General features: G+C 29.6%; 2 protein-coding genes across 2 annotated transcripts; both read left to right on the forward strand.

Moving 5' to 3' along the window:
• LOC120071661 (class V chitinase-like) lies at positions 1 to 2,817 on the forward strand. Its single transcript, XM_039024033.2, has 2 exons — positions 1 to 1,263; positions 2,536 to 2,817. Exons 1-2 carry the CDS (start codon positions 171 to 173, stop codon positions 2,556 to 2,558), a joined length of 1,116 nt encoding a protein of 371 aa, XP_038879961.2. The 5' UTR covers positions 1 to 170; the 3' UTR covers positions 2,559 to 2,817.
• A 7,400-nt stretch (positions 2,818 to 10,217) lies between these two features.
• LOC120070790 (class V chitinase CHIT5b-like) lies at positions 10,218 to 13,658 on the forward strand. Its single transcript, XM_039022673.2, has 3 exons — positions 10,218 to 11,333; positions 13,068 to 13,278; positions 13,388 to 13,658. The coding sequence occupies exons 1-3, from the start codon at positions 10,431 to 10,433 to the stop codon at positions 13,417 to 13,419; spliced, it is 1,146 nt and encodes a 381-aa protein (XP_038878601.1). The 5' UTR covers positions 10,218 to 10,430; the 3' UTR covers positions 13,420 to 13,658.
• Positions 13,659 to 17,240: the final 3,582 nt, after the last annotated feature.

Consider the following 17,240-nt stretch of genomic DNA (forward strand, 5'->3'; position numbering starts at 1 on the left):
GTTTGATCTTTCAAATCAATAAATTAAGATTGCTTCATACATTATTCAGCAAACTTAATACAATTAATGACAATTGGTATACTAGTCAACATCTTCTTCTTCCCAATTCAATTTATGAATCTATAAAATCAACAAAAATTTCCCCCAATTTCTATCACTTCCATCCAATAATGGGTTCCACAATAATCAATCTATTCTTTTCTTTCATCATCCTTCTCCAACTTCACTCCTCCGCCGGACAGAGCAGCGGAATGAAGGGCATTTACTGGTTTTCCGGTTCTGGATTTCCGGTGTCCGACATAGATTCCAGTCTGTTCACCCATATCTTTTGTGCCTTCGCCGATCTCGCTCCAAACACTTTCCAAGTCACCATTTCACCTTCAAACTCTGCAAAATTCAAAACCTTCACTCAAACCGTTCAACGCAAAAATCCCAATGTCAAAACGCTCTTATCCATCGGTGGCGGTGGTGCCAACGCCGATACTTTCGCCGCCATGGCCAGCCAGCCCGATTCCCGCAAATCCTTCATCAGTTCATCCATTTCCTTAGCCCGATCCAACGGTTTCTTAGGCCTCGATCTCGATTGGGAATACCCATCAAACCAAAACCAAATCTCATCGTTTTCCACTCTCTGTACAGAGTGGCGCGCCGCCGCGGAGAAAGAATCCCAATCCTCCGGCAAACCCCGGTTGCTTCTCTCTGCCGCCGTTTTCCGGTCGTCTAATTATTACGGATTGCCATTACCTGCGTCAGTTCTAGCCACAAAATTGGATTGGATCAACGTCATGTGCTACGATTTCTACGGCCCTGGCTGGTCGCCGAACTCGACAGCGCCGCCAGCAGCTCTGTTTGGGTCCGCCGGGCAGGTGAATTGTGACGCCGGTATAACGTCGTGGATTCAGTCAGGATTCCCAGCGAGTAAAATAGTGTTGGGAATTCCGTTTTATGGGTGGGCGTGGCGGTTGGTGAACCAGAATAATAATGGGTTGTATGCTCCGGCGAACGGAGCAGCGACGGGAGCAGGAATTGACGACGGAGCGATAACATATAAGGCGATAAACGCGTTTAAAGAGAATAACAGAGTAAATTCGGTGTATAATGGGATGGTTGTTACGAATTATGTCAGTTCAGGAACGACATGGATTGGGTATGATGATAAACAGAGTGTTGCGGCGAAGGTTGCTTATGCAAAGAAGAAAGGACTGTTTGGTTATTTTGCTTGGCAAGTTGGGGCAGATGATAATTGGACTCTTTCTCGAACAGGTACAACGTTACTACTCATTTATCATCCATAGTTAGTTAGTTTTTTTTTTTTTTTTTTCTTAATATATAATCGGAATCTCTAAAAGTTCGAAATTTTAATCCTTCAATACCTCTAGATAAAGAGATTTGATTTGTAGGGATATTTTTTCAATATATTGAAATACTCGAAAATATTTAAATTTACATAATTAGGAAAAAAACACTATTCCATCATCATCTATCCTATAATATTAACAATATATTTTTTTATCAGTTTCTATCATTAATGGACACTAAAAAACTTCTATTAACCTTTATCGAAAAAGAAATAAAAAATTAAAATTTTCTATTGTGTGTAAATAATTTTTCTCATTTTTCTATTTTTGAAAATTTTCCATAAATTTATATAAAATAATTTGTTTTTATTAATTTGATTTGTTTATATTGATTTTATATGTTATTTTTCTTAACAAAATATTCTATATTAATTAAAAAATTATAAAATAATATTATTTTAAATTTAATTATCTTTCTAAAAAAAATAACATATAATCAAGAAGAGTGGTATGTATGGTTTATAGTATTTATTGTAATTATAAAATACAAATAAAATATAGTGATATATTATATAAGAAAAAAATGAAGGGCAAAAAAGTACAAAAAGGTTGCCCGAGAATTTTTAAAACTCATGTTTCAAAAAAATATCAAAAACCCTTAAAATATCCCGTAAAGGCATTTCCAAATTATTGGTTATCTTACATTACTTCAGATGTGGTAATCCATATGCCCATTTCATGAACTTAGATTTACATAAATTAAATGATCTTTTAGAGTAATACTAGCTTGCTCTAATAAAAAGTTTAAATATATTAAAAAAGTAGAAAAGAAAAAAAATCACATGCAAATTGTGATTGGACTACTAGATAGACTACACAGATGTATTAAGTATTTTTCTTAAATTTAACATAATTTTCTTTTAAAATAATCTTAAAATTACTTTTATAAAATTATTTAAGGTTGAACTAAAATTGGAGTGTAACTTTTTTTTTTTTTAAGATAAGCAAAGAAAAATAAATGAAGAAGAAAGCATGAAAGTCCATACTACAACTTAAAAATGGATGGTGTTAATTGTTTATTTTTTTATTTTATTTTTTGAGTGTTATGGGAGCATAAACACCCTTTTTTTCTTTGTGGAATGAAGTGCATATTTATTCGATAAAAAACAAATTAAAGTAATTGAAATCATGTAGTTTTGTTATTAATATTAATGTTGGTGTGTTTGGAATAATGCAGCTTCAACAACATGGTCCAGATAAATTGGAAGATGACGTGGACAGAACGGATATATTTATGAATATCATGTTCCAAAAAAGTATTAAATAAATATTAAGGAATAAAAAATTGGAGTTGAAGATTTAGGATGGAGTGTTGCAATCTCTCAATATATATAATAATATAGTTTGGTATTGATATATTATTGTGAGGTAATAATTTTTTGGCTTAGTCGAGTGTGCTATTTTGTTTCTTCAAAAGTAAAATAATAATAATAATAATAATAAAGGCTATTTTGAATTACTTTTATTTATTTAAGTATTTTTGGCAATATATATGTTTAAAGTTGGACAAAGGAAGATTGGGAAGAGAAATCATATATACGTAAATATAAGCCTTTAGGGAAAATATTTTGAATGAAAGGAATTATTTATTTATTTACTTACTTACTTGGGAGTGACTTTCCAATAATTTGAGGATAAGGAGATGGTTGAAAAACACTCCAGAAAAAACTACTTTTAGGAGGGCATAAAACGCATGGTTAAAAGTCAAAAAACGTAACTAAAAATATTCACAATGCTGAAGCACGCGTTGCCAAGAATGTCATTGTTAGTGATATATTCACCATGCATCGCTAAAAAACAATTTTTACTAACATGTACATGTTACTAAAAACTCACTTTTAACAACACGTTATTTGTCATTATTTGTATTATACAATGAAGTTGCAAGTTTGTCACTGAAAGTTAAGTTTTAACAACATATATGACTATTACTAAAGGTGGATCAATAATGGTCATTGTAAGTATCTTTTGCAATATATGTAAATGTCGGTAAAAATATTTCATTAATTAGAAAAACTAATATTAAATTCAATATACAAACTTGTTATCACTAGTACAGAATTAGGTTATAATATCAATCGAAAATCGACACTATAGGATATTTACATTGAAGAAGGCTAACTAACAATATTTATGTGGATATATAATAAAAGTAACATGATATTTGTATAAACAACTTAACTTTCAACAAACATAACAATTAACTAATTTACTTCAACAAAAGTAATATAATTATTCGTCTTGTCCACAAACTATATTCAATTTACAAATATAAATGAAATTGGTATCTATAATAAGTACAAGACTCTAAAACGTTAATATCACTTAACTTCTCTAGCCGATTACTTTACCTAACAAATTAGAATAAAAGATGAAAACCCATCAAGAAAATACAAATATAATTATGGTAAGCAATAAAATTGTATAAACATGGGTAGAGCAAATTACAAAGTGGAGATCTTAACCTTTACCCATATAATTTTCTAGTCTCTAAGTCGTCTCCCCATGTAAACAAGAGTTGAACTAACTTTTCTATTTGCATATTCAATTTTGAAATTCGATGTAATGTGTTACAATCCCCTTTTTCTAAGCACAAATGCTAGATAATAAATTTTCCCTCTGAAAAAATCAATATGGAAACTAGCGAACACAATAATGGTGAGAAGCACAAATGCATTAGCTCTTTATTATTAAACATGACTTATTGTTCCTACATTGTCTTCTTAACTAAAATGTGATTGTCAAAGTCATCAACACTTTTTTTTATTGCAAAAGCTACGATACAAAAATTATAATGTCAAAAGTAATATGAACACCACACAATAATTACCACTCCAGATAGTCGACAAAGAAGCATGACATAATTCCAAACAACCTCTCGGCTCCCTTTTTTTTTTTCAGTATAGATTAGCATAATGTTGCAATCTATGAAATGGAAAGTAAAGTTCTAGCAGACAGCTATAAATGCACATATCCAAGAGAAAATAAATAACACAGAATAAAAGTGGAAAAAAAAAAAAAAAAAAAACACAAATCCCAGGAAATCTCAAGGAGAAAAATCAACATCAAGAAGACAAAGTGTTGAAGAAGAAACTGAAGAGGAAAAACTGGTCTGGTAAGCAGATAAAAAACCCTTGGCTGACTGGCTACCCTTTTACCTGGTTTCATAGAAACTAAATGATTAAAAACAAATGAGAAATCCTTTCAAACCATTTAAGCCATTTTCGTTGGTGAAGTTGAATCTTAATTTCAAAATTAATTATCATGAATGAGGGCATAAATCAAAGGAATTGGATATGAGAAGTTGAATCATACCACTCGAAGGTCATTAGCGCGTGCAATCGTACCAGGTACCAGTCGACATTTGGATGGAGTGGTCGACATTTGCGAGTAGTCGTGGAGTGGAGTCTGCAGGCGACGTTTGCATGGAGTCACCCTAAATCATAGAAAGAAAAGCGGAAAATGGAAAATGTAAAAAAACATAAATGGGATAAATGGGAAATGTAAAATGGGGGGGGGGGGGGGGGGGGGGACCAAAAGGACCAAAATTTGATCCTATTTTTAAAAAAAATAATATTATGGTTGGTAACGAGGTAATCGGGGCCGGAGATACACTTCCCATTCCCGCCCTATAAAGATTTTTAATTCTTGTCCACACCCCATTTTCCATTTTGAAGAGTCAGAATCAGGGTCAAAGAATTCCAATTCAGGGATCGGGTCCCACAGAAAAAAAATTTTCCTGTATTATTTTTTATTTGAAATCAATAATTTTTTATATACATATTGAAATGATACACTTTTAGGTAATAAGTTGATATTATTATTATTTTATTTATTTAAATTAATTATAAAAAATATTTTCATTTCTTTATTTTAAAATTTAATAGAAAATTAAAAGTTAATTATGTTATGAAATGAAATGAAAAAAAATTAAAAAAAAAACAAAAATAAGCTACTGTTATATATTTATATTTATATATATATATATATATATATATATATAAATTAAAAAATTATTTGAGGCAAGGGTTGGGGACGGGATCCCCACCCCATCCCTGCCCCGTCCCCAATTTGACATTGGGGATTTCCTGCCCCCATCAGGGCGGGTACCTATGGAGACCCGACTTTACAGAAATTTTTACCAACTCTAAATATTATAGATATTTAGCAACATCTTAATGTGTTGTTAAAAATATTTAATATTTAATAGCGTAGAATGATGCTTTACAAATTCTTTTAGTGGCGCTGGTTAAAAATGCATTGCTGAAAATGATAGTTTGTGACATATTTTTAATATGTTGCTATAAGTTGTCTTTTACCAACAAAAATTATTTGCGCCACTAAAAATTTATCATTAAAAACATATTTTCTTGTAGTGAAAAATGTATAAAAATAATATTGTTTGCTTTTCTTTGCTATATGTGAATGGTAGAATCAAATTTTTTATTTTAAATGGATAGTACAAATATTAATATATCAATTGAATTATTCTCATTTTAACTTAAAAGATAATACTGATATTATTGAATAATCATTCGTTGGGCAAGAGAAACAATTTTAATATTTATTTTATTAATGGTACACATTTGGCATTTCTATCGATCAGTTTGAGACATTACTACTTTAAAATAATAATAATAATAATAATCTATAAAATAGTTGTTTATATTTAATGACTATTAATAATAGTCACAAATGGGTAACATTAAAAAATTGCACTAAATGTTCTAAAATTAAAAAATCGTGGATTTTTCTGCTAAATATACATCTAACTTTTATTACACTATTTTCTCTCCCCGGTCAATTTGGCTATAAATTTATGTCATAGAAACCTAATTTTGTTGGAGAGATTGTCTTCATCCTTTTTTCATATATAGGCCTTATTTATTATTATTTTTTAATAGCGATCATAATATTGGACCTCCAAAACTTATTATGTTATACCATTTAGAGCTAAAAATGATACATCTTTTATCAATTAATTTGACATTTAGATAACAAGATTAATTGATGAAAAGAATTAAAAGCCTAATTTTCCTTACAAATTCAATTATTATAGATGATTTGGTTTGCAAGAGGTGATTTTCCTCTTCACTCTTTATTCTTTTTAATAACTACAAGTGTTTCGAATCAGTATACACACATTTCGACTAATTTCACGAAATAGCCCATTTAATCCTACAACATTTTTTTGGTTCTCCATTTATAAACTATATTTTAATTTTATGGAGTCAAGAGTCAAGATTTATATTAGAGGAATAAAATAAAAAGAAAAATGAAAATTGGAAGTTAATAAAAAATGGAGCAAAGTAAGATGAAAAGAAAAATAATAATATATAAAAACACACAAAAAAATAATAATAATAACGTGGCTTAGAAAATCATTCATATTTATTGCCGTGATGATTGAAATTTGGACCATCAGTATCACCATACGTATCACAAAACAGAAATTTGAATCAATCCCTTTGAAAAATCAACGGTATTATATATATATATATATATAACAAGATGAGTAGAAAGGTCATAAACTTCTAGTTATAATGGTTGATTCGATTGAAGTAGTCTAATTCTTAGGATCCGTTTAGATTAGTTTGAGAAAAAAATATATTTTTAAAAAAATTCATTTTTAATTAAACATTTTTGATAAAAATATCTAAAATACATTTGAAAAATTATTTAAGTGGTTGTCAAACACTCTAATTTCTTCTAAAATGACTTATTTTTTAAATTAAATACTTGAAAATGTATTTCACACACATTCTTAAACTAGTTGGATTCTAATTTGTCGAGTTGATTTTATTTTTGTGAAATGAAGTTTTTCTTGTTAACTCTATAAATATTTGTCATTTTATATAAAAAGAGAGGATTTAAATCTTTTTTTTGCGATTGAACTTTCAAAATAATAGGAATTTTTTAAGGTTTGTGTTAGCATGTTAACATATATCAAGTAAAAAACAAATAATGAAATGGTTATCGAATGTGCCTAAATTTTATAGGATTGAAAAAAATTATGTGAAATTATACATCAAATTCAAAATTAGAAAGTAGAATTATAACTATATGAATAATTCCAAGTGGTTTTTGCAATTTTTTTATGTAAAAATAAAAATAGGAAAAAATTGAGTAGACCCATCCACTATACATCTCAAGTTGCACTTATTGTCATATGACAATTTGATTTAAAAAATATTTTTTAAATTTCTTTTTATTTATATGGTAAAAAAAAGAAAGTAGGATAGTTAGGTAAAACCTAGAGTGCATTTAATCATTGCTCATAAAAATAATAACCTAACATTGAATTTAGAGAAAAATACCTTTTTGGTCCCTAAGTTTTGAGTCTGATTTTTATTTAGCTCCTAGGTTTCAAAATGTTACACATTTAGTCTTTAAGCTTTGAGTTTAGTTTCAATTTAGTATCTAACTTTCAAAATGTTACAATTTTATCCTTAACATTTGAGTTTTGCTTTAATTTGGTCCCTATGTTTCAAGATTTACACTTTTGATATCGATCATTCACTAAATATTCATTTTTCGTCTTCAATATTAATTTATGTTAATAAATTAAAAATCAGTAAAAGCAATATAATTAACTAAGTTTCACTCTTTTTTATCACTTTTAAAATTAAATTTAAAATTTCACTTCATAATTATTTTTAATCAATTTATAGAAGTTGACATTAAAGATTGAAAGTAAGTATTTCATGAAAGATTAAGGTTAACAATGTAAAATATTGAAATGCAAAGATCAAACTGAAACAAAACTCAAATCTCAAAGATAAAATTTTAAAATTTTAAAATTTAGAGACTAAATTAAAATAAAATTTAAAATTTAAAGACTAAATATATAATATTTAAAAAAACTAGATCAAAATCTAGAGACAAAAACCTATTTTTCCCTTGAATTTAAGTAACTTATGTGAACCCAAACAAAACTGCCCTCGTGAGTCAAATGGTTTTATAATGTGGTCGGACTCGGGACTTGGGAAAAGTCAAAGGTTTGAAGTTTCTTTTTAGGACAAAGAAAATAAAGTTATCAAAAAATTTCCACCATATGGTCCATATTTAATCTAGAAAACTTTTTCATAAAAGTCTTTGAGTGTATTTTTCTTCTGCAAACTATTTTTAAAATCGGCACAATTCAACTAATCTAATTACCTTTCATCCACAACATATAATTTTATTTTTTAATTAATATATATATATATTTTTTTTTTGTGACTCATAATATAAAAAAATCAATCAATCTATAATGATTCTTATTTTGTTTTTTAAAATACATCAATTATTATTTTTAAATTCGATAGACATAAAAAGTGAAAATCAAACCATCAACATTTGAAATGATTGTGTTTGGACTTTTTTATTCGATTTTTCCATCAACTCTTTTTTTTAATATGATATTCTTTATAGTTCTCTTCTCATACAGATACATTATTATTTTTCTAAAATATCTTTGAATGGTTTAGGCAGGATTTGCCATATCTACTCAAAGAAAAAAAATGTATTTAAATACTCTTTATAATATATGTATGATAAAGATTAAATGGGTGGAGAATTGGTCAATTTGCTGAATAAAAAATTAAAAATAAATAAATTGCTGATTGGTTGGAATGCGAGTGGGGCACTATATTTTAATATGGTTCTAAGACATTTTTAATTCATGTCCACAAATTTACTCGTTAGTTTTTGAAGTTCGATACTTGGACTATCAACTGGTCAAAAGTTATCCTATCATTAAATTTTAATATTCTACTGCAAAGCTATGCAAACTTCACCTTCTTAAAAATTAAGAAGAAAATACACACACCAACCCTATTTTTTTTTATTTAACATTAAAATAAGATCTTTAGAAAAATCTGAAAACAAAAAAAACTTTGACCAGAGATGGACAAATGTGAAAGTTCACAACACAATAACTAGGAAGAAGTAATGTCATGGATAGAGATGTCCAATTTTCCCACGAAAACGAGACCCTGTGGGACGAGAATTCCCCGATTAGGCGGGAAATGGGAGAGGGAGTGGGGAAAAAAAATTCTCCGCTAAACGGGGACGGAGACGGAAAATGTATTTATTTAGTATAGTTATCTAATGTTATGTTATTATTATTATTATATAAATATTACATTTAAATTTTAAATCTGATTATTTATTGGAAAAGATAATGAATATGTTTAAATTTAGATTATATAGGTAAATAATTTGATTTATATTTATTTTTTTACTTAAAAAAATTAATTAACTTTTTTAGGCAAAAGTTGAATAATTTATCTTTTAAATTCAAATTGTCATATAAAACTAACCCTAATAAACAATTTAGTGATAAAATTAATTATTTATTTAAAATTTGCTCACAGGGATAGAAAATGAAATGGGAAGCAGAAACGGGATGGGGAATGGCATCCCGGCTCCGTCCCGTCTCGTGGACATCTCTAGATTGTTATTATTATTATAATATATAATTTTTTTTCTCTTAAAATAAATGCACAAAAATTCAAGATGTTTTTTTCCATGTGATGTGGCAACAAAAATTTATTGGTCAACCAATTATGGTACTAGTAGGGCCACACATTAAAAATTAAAAATAAACAAATAAATATTATTTTAGTCCGATATTTTTTTATTTTAGTTCATTATAGTTATTCTACTTTCAAAAAGTTCACTCTATTATTATACTTTTAATTTTGATTCATTTTAGTCCTTATATTTTAAAAATGTTCATTTTAATCTTTTTACTTTTAAAAGTGATAATTTTGGTTTCTTTATTTTCATTTTTATTTCATTTATAAGAGATAAATCAGTATCTTTTTAAAAGTTAATGAGAAAATGTATAGAGACTAAAATGAATTAAAATCAACCGTGCAATCACTCAAACAATATTAAAAGAGTGAAAAAAAAAGGAGTAATTTCCCTGGTTGATAATGGACTTAAAGAAACATAGATCAAATTTTCAATTGACAAATTTTCAGAGCCCTCTATTGAGTTTAATTTTTAAATCTCATTGTTTGTCTTCAACATAATTTTATAAATGCCCAATTCTTCATTTGCCAATCAATACAAACTCCAGAAATCATGGCGCTTCTCAAATTGCTGATGTGCTCTGTTTTTGTTTCCCTGACCTTAACTTCTTTCTCCCCTGCCCGAGCTGCCCAGATGCCGCCGCCCGTCAAGGCGGCTTATTGGCCGTCTTGGTTTTCAGAATCTTTCCCACCTTCCGCCATTAACACCGCTCTGTTTACCCATGTGTATTTTGCCTTTCTCATGCCAAGTAACCGTTCGTTTACTTTCGACTTGCCGGAATCTACGGCGGCGCAGCTTTCCCAGTTTACCACTTCTCTGCGGCGGAAGACCCCACCGGTAAAAACTCTGTTTTCAATTGGCGGCGGCGGTAGTGACAGTGCTCTGTTTGCTCGTATCGCTTCCGATGCCAAATCTCGTCAAATTTTCATCGATTCAAGCATCAAGACAGCGAGGAAATTCGGATTTGACGGTCTAGATCTCGATTGGGAATTTCCTAAAGACACGACCGAGATGAAATATTTCGCCGATTTAATAACTCAGTGGCGGAAGACGATCGACAGGGAAGCAAAATTGACGTCACGCCCGCCGCTTTTGCTCTCTGCCGCCGTGTACTACGCGTCGGAGTTTCTGATTAACGGCGAGCGTCGCTCATTTCCGGCCGCGGAAATTTCGAAAAGCCTTGATTGGATCAACGTCATGTGCTTCGATTATCATGGGTCATGGGACACGACGGCCACCGGAGCTCATGCCGCATTGTTCGACCCACATACGAATTTGAGCTCCTATTACGGGCTCCGGTCGTGGATCTCCGCCGGCGTGCCTCGGAACAAGATGGTTATGGGAATTCCTCTGTATGGGAAGTCTTGGACTTTGAAGGATCCGTATGTTCATGGCGTCGGAGCACCCGCCGTCGGTGTCGGTCCTGGCGACGACGGAATTCTCACATATGTTCAGGTGCGTTGGAGGCAAAAAAAAAAAAAAAATCCAAATCAAATAATTGTTATATACTAATACTTACATATATTTGTTAAGATAAGTAGTTGTCATGCTATTTATTCTTACGATTACTTTTTTTAGTGGAAAAAAATAAGCAACTTATCTAATCGGTAGGTATTTAAAAGCTTCACTATTCAAGTCCAAAATTAAAAGAACAAAAAAAGAACTTTAAAATTATTTAATCTTCAAATTTATCCATATCCTAGATTTTTATTTATTTTTAAATAAAAGAAAAACGTATTTTTAATATATCAGTATCTTGGTTTTCTAGAAATTAGCTATATATGTATCTCGTATCTGTATTTATATTTGTGTTTCATAGCTTATAAATATTGGTCTTTATTTGTTTGTTGTCTAATTTGGAATAATATTTTCAAGGGAATAATACCTTTTTGGTCCCTAATTTTTTGTTATAGTTTCTATTTGATCCATAGGTTTTAGAATGTTACACATATAATCCTTAAGTTTTGAGTTTTGTTTCAGTTTACTCACTAATTTTCAAAATGATACAATTTTACCATTGAGATTTGAGTTTTATTTCAATTTGGTCCATATATTTCAAGATTTTCCATTAAATACTCGCTTCCACTAATTGACGTCAATTTCTATTAATTAATTAAAAATAATTATGAAGTGGAATTTTAAATTTAATTTTAAAAGTAATAAAAATAATGAAACTTAATAAATTATAATTCTCTTAATAATCTTTAATTTATTAACATAAAATAGCTTTAGAGATGGAAAATGAGTATTTAGAGAAAAATCGAGATTAAAAATATAAATCTTGAAACCAGAGACCAAATTGAAGCTAAATTATAATATTTTGAAATCAAACTCAAAGTTTAATAATTAAATGTGTAATATTTTGAAATCTAAAAATTAAATCAAACTAGATCCAAAATTGAAGAACGAGAAAGATATTTAAAAAAAATATATGATTTTGATTTTAAAATTTGATTATAAATTTAAAGGAGGAAACAAACACAAACGTTAAATCTAAATGTTTTTATATATAAAGAAAACCTAAATTATTTAGTTCGATTTGATATGTTTTTAGTTTTTTTATATTAAAATCTGTAAGTTAAGTCTCGTATGATCATTTGGTTTTTGAAAAACTATTGTTTTCTTACTTTATTTTTTAAAACAAAATTTAGTCTTAATTTTATTAACAAAACATTTTATAAATTTTTATGAAAATTTCAAAACACACAAATAAATTTTTTTATTTCAAATTATTTAGTTTTATTTTAGAATTTAATTAAGAATTCAAATATTTATCATAGACAAAAACTATACTACTTAAATAGTGAATAAAACAAGTATAAATTAAAATAAAACATAAACCAAAATTGAAAATTATTGTCCAACTAAGCTTAATATAAATTGCTTATAAAAACTAGGTTTTTCTTAAAAATATGTTCAAAATTCAAACATGGTATACTTGAGTTGGTGAAAGACACACCAAAAAATATTGTAACAAAATAAACAAAAGAACAAAATGGTATCAAACATGATCTTCAAAGTTGGAAATTTAGCATAAATTAATGAGAAAATGACATTAAAGACTTTCCAATACAACATATTATCGACTCCCCCTCCCTTTTCAATGTCAACGATTGGAATACTTTTTAGTTGCAAGTATATACCTTAACTAGTTGAGTTATATTTAGATTTATTTCTATGGTTAAATAGGTAAAAGAATTCAACCAGAAGACAGGAGCGACCGTAGTATACGATATAAGAACCGTATCAGCGTATTCGTACGTAAATACTTCTTGGGTTGGATACGACGACATTAAGTCAACGACGACCAAGGTGGAGTTTGCTCGGGCAAATGGCTTACGTGGCTATTTCTTTTGGGCTCTCAGTTACGATAGTGTTGATTGGGAAATTTCAACTCAAGGTTAGTTTAATTCAATGAATTAATTTTCTTAATCTATGTTTTTTCTTTTAATTTCATAATTAACTAATGACTAGTATATAATCAAGAGTTTAATTTAATTATTTTGCAGCTTCAAACGCATGGGTTGATGACCAATATTGAGATTCACCAGTGCAAAGAAGTTTCAAATAAATAGCTTTGTTGGGAGCTGTATTGTTTTTGTGTAGTATTTGATCGAATAACATATGTTCACCAAATTATTAAATAAGATATTAGAAAGCTAATATATTGATTAATGATAAGTAGAAATTTATTATTTTCATGTAATCATGGTTTATTTGCAACCACAAACTCGTGTTTTACCTCAAAGATAATGTCACCTTTGATTATTTTGACTGGAATGGATTGATATGTGGACGTGTTTTCATTTTCCAATCAAATCAAATAAATATGCACAATTCATATCTGGTGAGATATTTTTTTTTTTCTAAAATTAAAAAACAAGATAAATATAGTTCATGTATATATCTTTAACCAAGAAGTAAGACGTTCGAATCTCGATCTATGTGTTAGTTGTTGTCAATTCCGGATCTCAATCATTGTTGTGCCGTGAAAGATCCATTGCCTTGAAAGCAAAATCGGGGTGACCTTAGTGCTAAATCGCCATAAGCCATTTGTTCTCCAAGGTTAACACAACATCCTTCTCGTGCACTTGTCGAAAAAGGATTAGAATCGAGTGAAAAATTTTCTATTTTTAATAGAGAGAAATATCATGTCGAACTCAAATCTCACCCTTGAGAACTAAAACAACAATTTTTTTCTTTTTATAAGAATCCAACAAAAACATTTTTCTAAACTAAATGTAGAAAACGTTTCAGATCTTAATTAAATACGAAAATGTTTCATATCTAAATTAAATAGAAAAACGTTTAATATCTAAATTAAATACAGAAAACCGTTTTCAAATTTAAATTAAAAAAAAATACATTTAGAAATCTTTGGCTAATTTTATGACAAGTTTTCTAGCAAATGACTAATTGACTAGTAATTCCCAACAATCCCGTTGAAAAATAATAAATAATTTATCTTAGCAAATATAGGAAAATAAACTTAAACATCAATATCTTTCGATTTGAATTGATGCATAGTGAAGTAGGGTAACAACTTGATTAGAGAGAGCGAGTTACCTCTTGAACTTTCAATAATTATGCTTGAGATCCCCCCCCAACATGTTTTACTTCTTAAATTTCCATTGATTCCGCAATAAAAGCATGCTATTTAAGGTCATGCACATAGAACCTCGGGTCAACGTGAGAGCTCTAGAAAAAGACCTTTAAAACTTTTCCATAGAAGGCAGCCACACCTTCACAATCATGTTAATTACTTGATCAATTCTATCGCAATAGACCACTTAAAAACTGAGCTATGCAGACTTCACATCTAGTCCATACCAGAACCAACTTCATCAAGTCTGTCAAAGACAAACCACTAAAAAAAGTGAGCTATGAAGATTTTACAATTATCCATCAAGTCCATACCAGGACCACCCAAAGAAAGGGATATGAAATTTTTGAAGGTTTTAGTTCTGTCCATAAAGTTCATACTAGGACCATCAAGTCTATCGCAATAGACCACCTAAATAAGGGGATATGGACCATTATAATGGTTTGAGTCTCATATTTATTGAAAATTCTAGAATTACACTCCTTGTTAGGCCTTTAGTGAGAGAATCTGCTAAATTTCTCTCAAACCTTACAATGAAATAATCTTCTTTCAGTAATTGTTTCACAACTCCATGCCTGAGGTTTATATGCATCATCTTGCCATCATAAACACTATTCTTCAAAGTTCCTATGACAACTTGTGAATCACAGTACAAAGAGACTGGTATTCATGCCCACCCACAATGATACATCTCTCAACCCACCCCCCACAATTGTGCATCTCTCAGTAGGCTTCTAAACCACTTAGCCTCTTGTCCTGCTAATTTTGATGTCTTCCACAATGGTACATCCACTAATAAAGCTTACTTTATCATTCTAAGTTACCCAGTTTACATAAACCACCCTTCTAGTATAGTAGAAAAATATTACAATGCAAACAATAATCTATAGAGCAATCAAATGATCTTTAATCATAAGTCTATTATAGTTCATAAAAACATAACACTTCCTATAATCTCTCATTTCAAATTGTGAGGATATATATAACTTAATGTTATTATTTATATCTATGTTTGTATCAAAAATCAGTATACCATCAACGTCAAACTGATAATCACACGATCAACTTAAATAAATTTGAGTAAACACATGTATCAAAGGATATTAACAAATATTCACATAATCAACTCAAACAACTCGAGTAAATACTTCTTTACATCTATACGATGTATTATACAAGTGCTATTAAGGATTTATAATGTTTATTTCTAATATTTTAGTCATAAGAGAATATGCATCAATATTTTAAAAAATTCATTTAAATTTAATTGGTTTGTTTCCTTTCAGAAATTGAAGATCCATGTTTAATTCATAATGTCTCTTAAAAAATTGCTAAATTATATAACAACCATAAATCATCAATCTTCATTTTCTCTTTTCAAGATCCTAGATATGCATACTTTTAATCAATTGAAATTATATATTACCATGATCATCTCCTTATCTAATCAATGTCGGATTTTGGTCACATTCCCAACATTCCTCCCCTCGAACAAAGGACCATCGAACCTCCCCTCAAATAGTCATTCATCTCTCTAACTCTTGTCTAGGATAACTTATCTTTACTAGGGCACGTTGCCTATCTGACAGAGTTCAACTATAGATCATACCATGACATACTTTTGAGGCTCCACTACATCTTTGTTCAACTTAACTAAACTAGGGACATGCTCTATTACTATTAGGGTTGATGTCCTAAATCTCGTGGATCCTGTAGTTTGTAATTGTATTATACAAATAGTTTATTTATTTAATAAAATCTGAGGTATTTTATTTGACATTTACTAGCATTAATCCATGAAACCAATAAACATCCAAGGTTGTCTTCTGTAGCTTAAACATGTATGTGGAGACATACAATTGGATCGTGTTTAAGTGATAACCTGAATGGTTTGTAATAGATGGATATAGTTGGATACCTTATCCTAGTGACACTACGAATACGTCTTGCTTTGTAGATATTACAATTTTTGTAAAGTTCTATAAATGATATGATCCTGATCATTCATGTGAAGATATGTGAGCGGAGGTGTTCTATACAAAATGGTTTGTATAAGACCGAACCATGAAATGAATAGTCTCATTATTTAATATCGTTAATAGTAGAGACTTACATTTCACCAAAATGACCATAAGTGACATGACTTGAATCCCGAATGAGTTATGAACTCTTACTTATGAAGGTGGTCCTTTGATCTACATGGGTAAGAGTGACCAGTTTGCCGACTCAATAAGCCTGCCATTTTGGGGATTTGTCTGATTATGGAGCTGGGAACACAACTTCACAAGAAGGAATTCACTTATTCCCTAATGTAAGGGTAAGTAGATAAATTGCTCCCTTAAGAGCTAATTCCAAGGCTTGAACAATGTGGTGTCACACCCTCTCTTGCCTCAAGAGGAGTTTGGCTATAGTTGGACTATGACTTATTGTTCATTAGAGGGATCAGTGGTACTTAAGAAGTTAGATGTAACTATAGGGAAAAAATGGTAATTTTGCTCCGATTGTACTTATGAACAATTTGTGAAGGGTTAATGCGTCGTTGATTGGTTATATCCAATGGACACAGAAATATATTTGTAGTGTGAAGAGTGTAACTGTTGGTCTTTAGTGGAATGATCGACAGTTAATGGAAGTTGGGTAATTTAATTAAAAGATTTTAATTAATTATTTAAGTACCATTGGAGTTTCAATCTACAGTTCCATAAGGTCTCTTCAGTAGCTCAACTGGGATAATTGAGAATCAAATTAATTTTGGGTTA

This window comes from Benincasa hispida, chromosome 2, assembly GCF_027475165.1.
Source record: "Benincasa hispida cultivar pf3 chromosome 2, pf3_genome.v1.1, whole genome shotgun sequence".
In the NCBI taxonomy this organism is placed as follows: domain Eukaryota; kingdom Viridiplantae; phylum Streptophyta; class Magnoliopsida; order Cucurbitales; family Cucurbitaceae; genus Benincasa; species Benincasa hispida.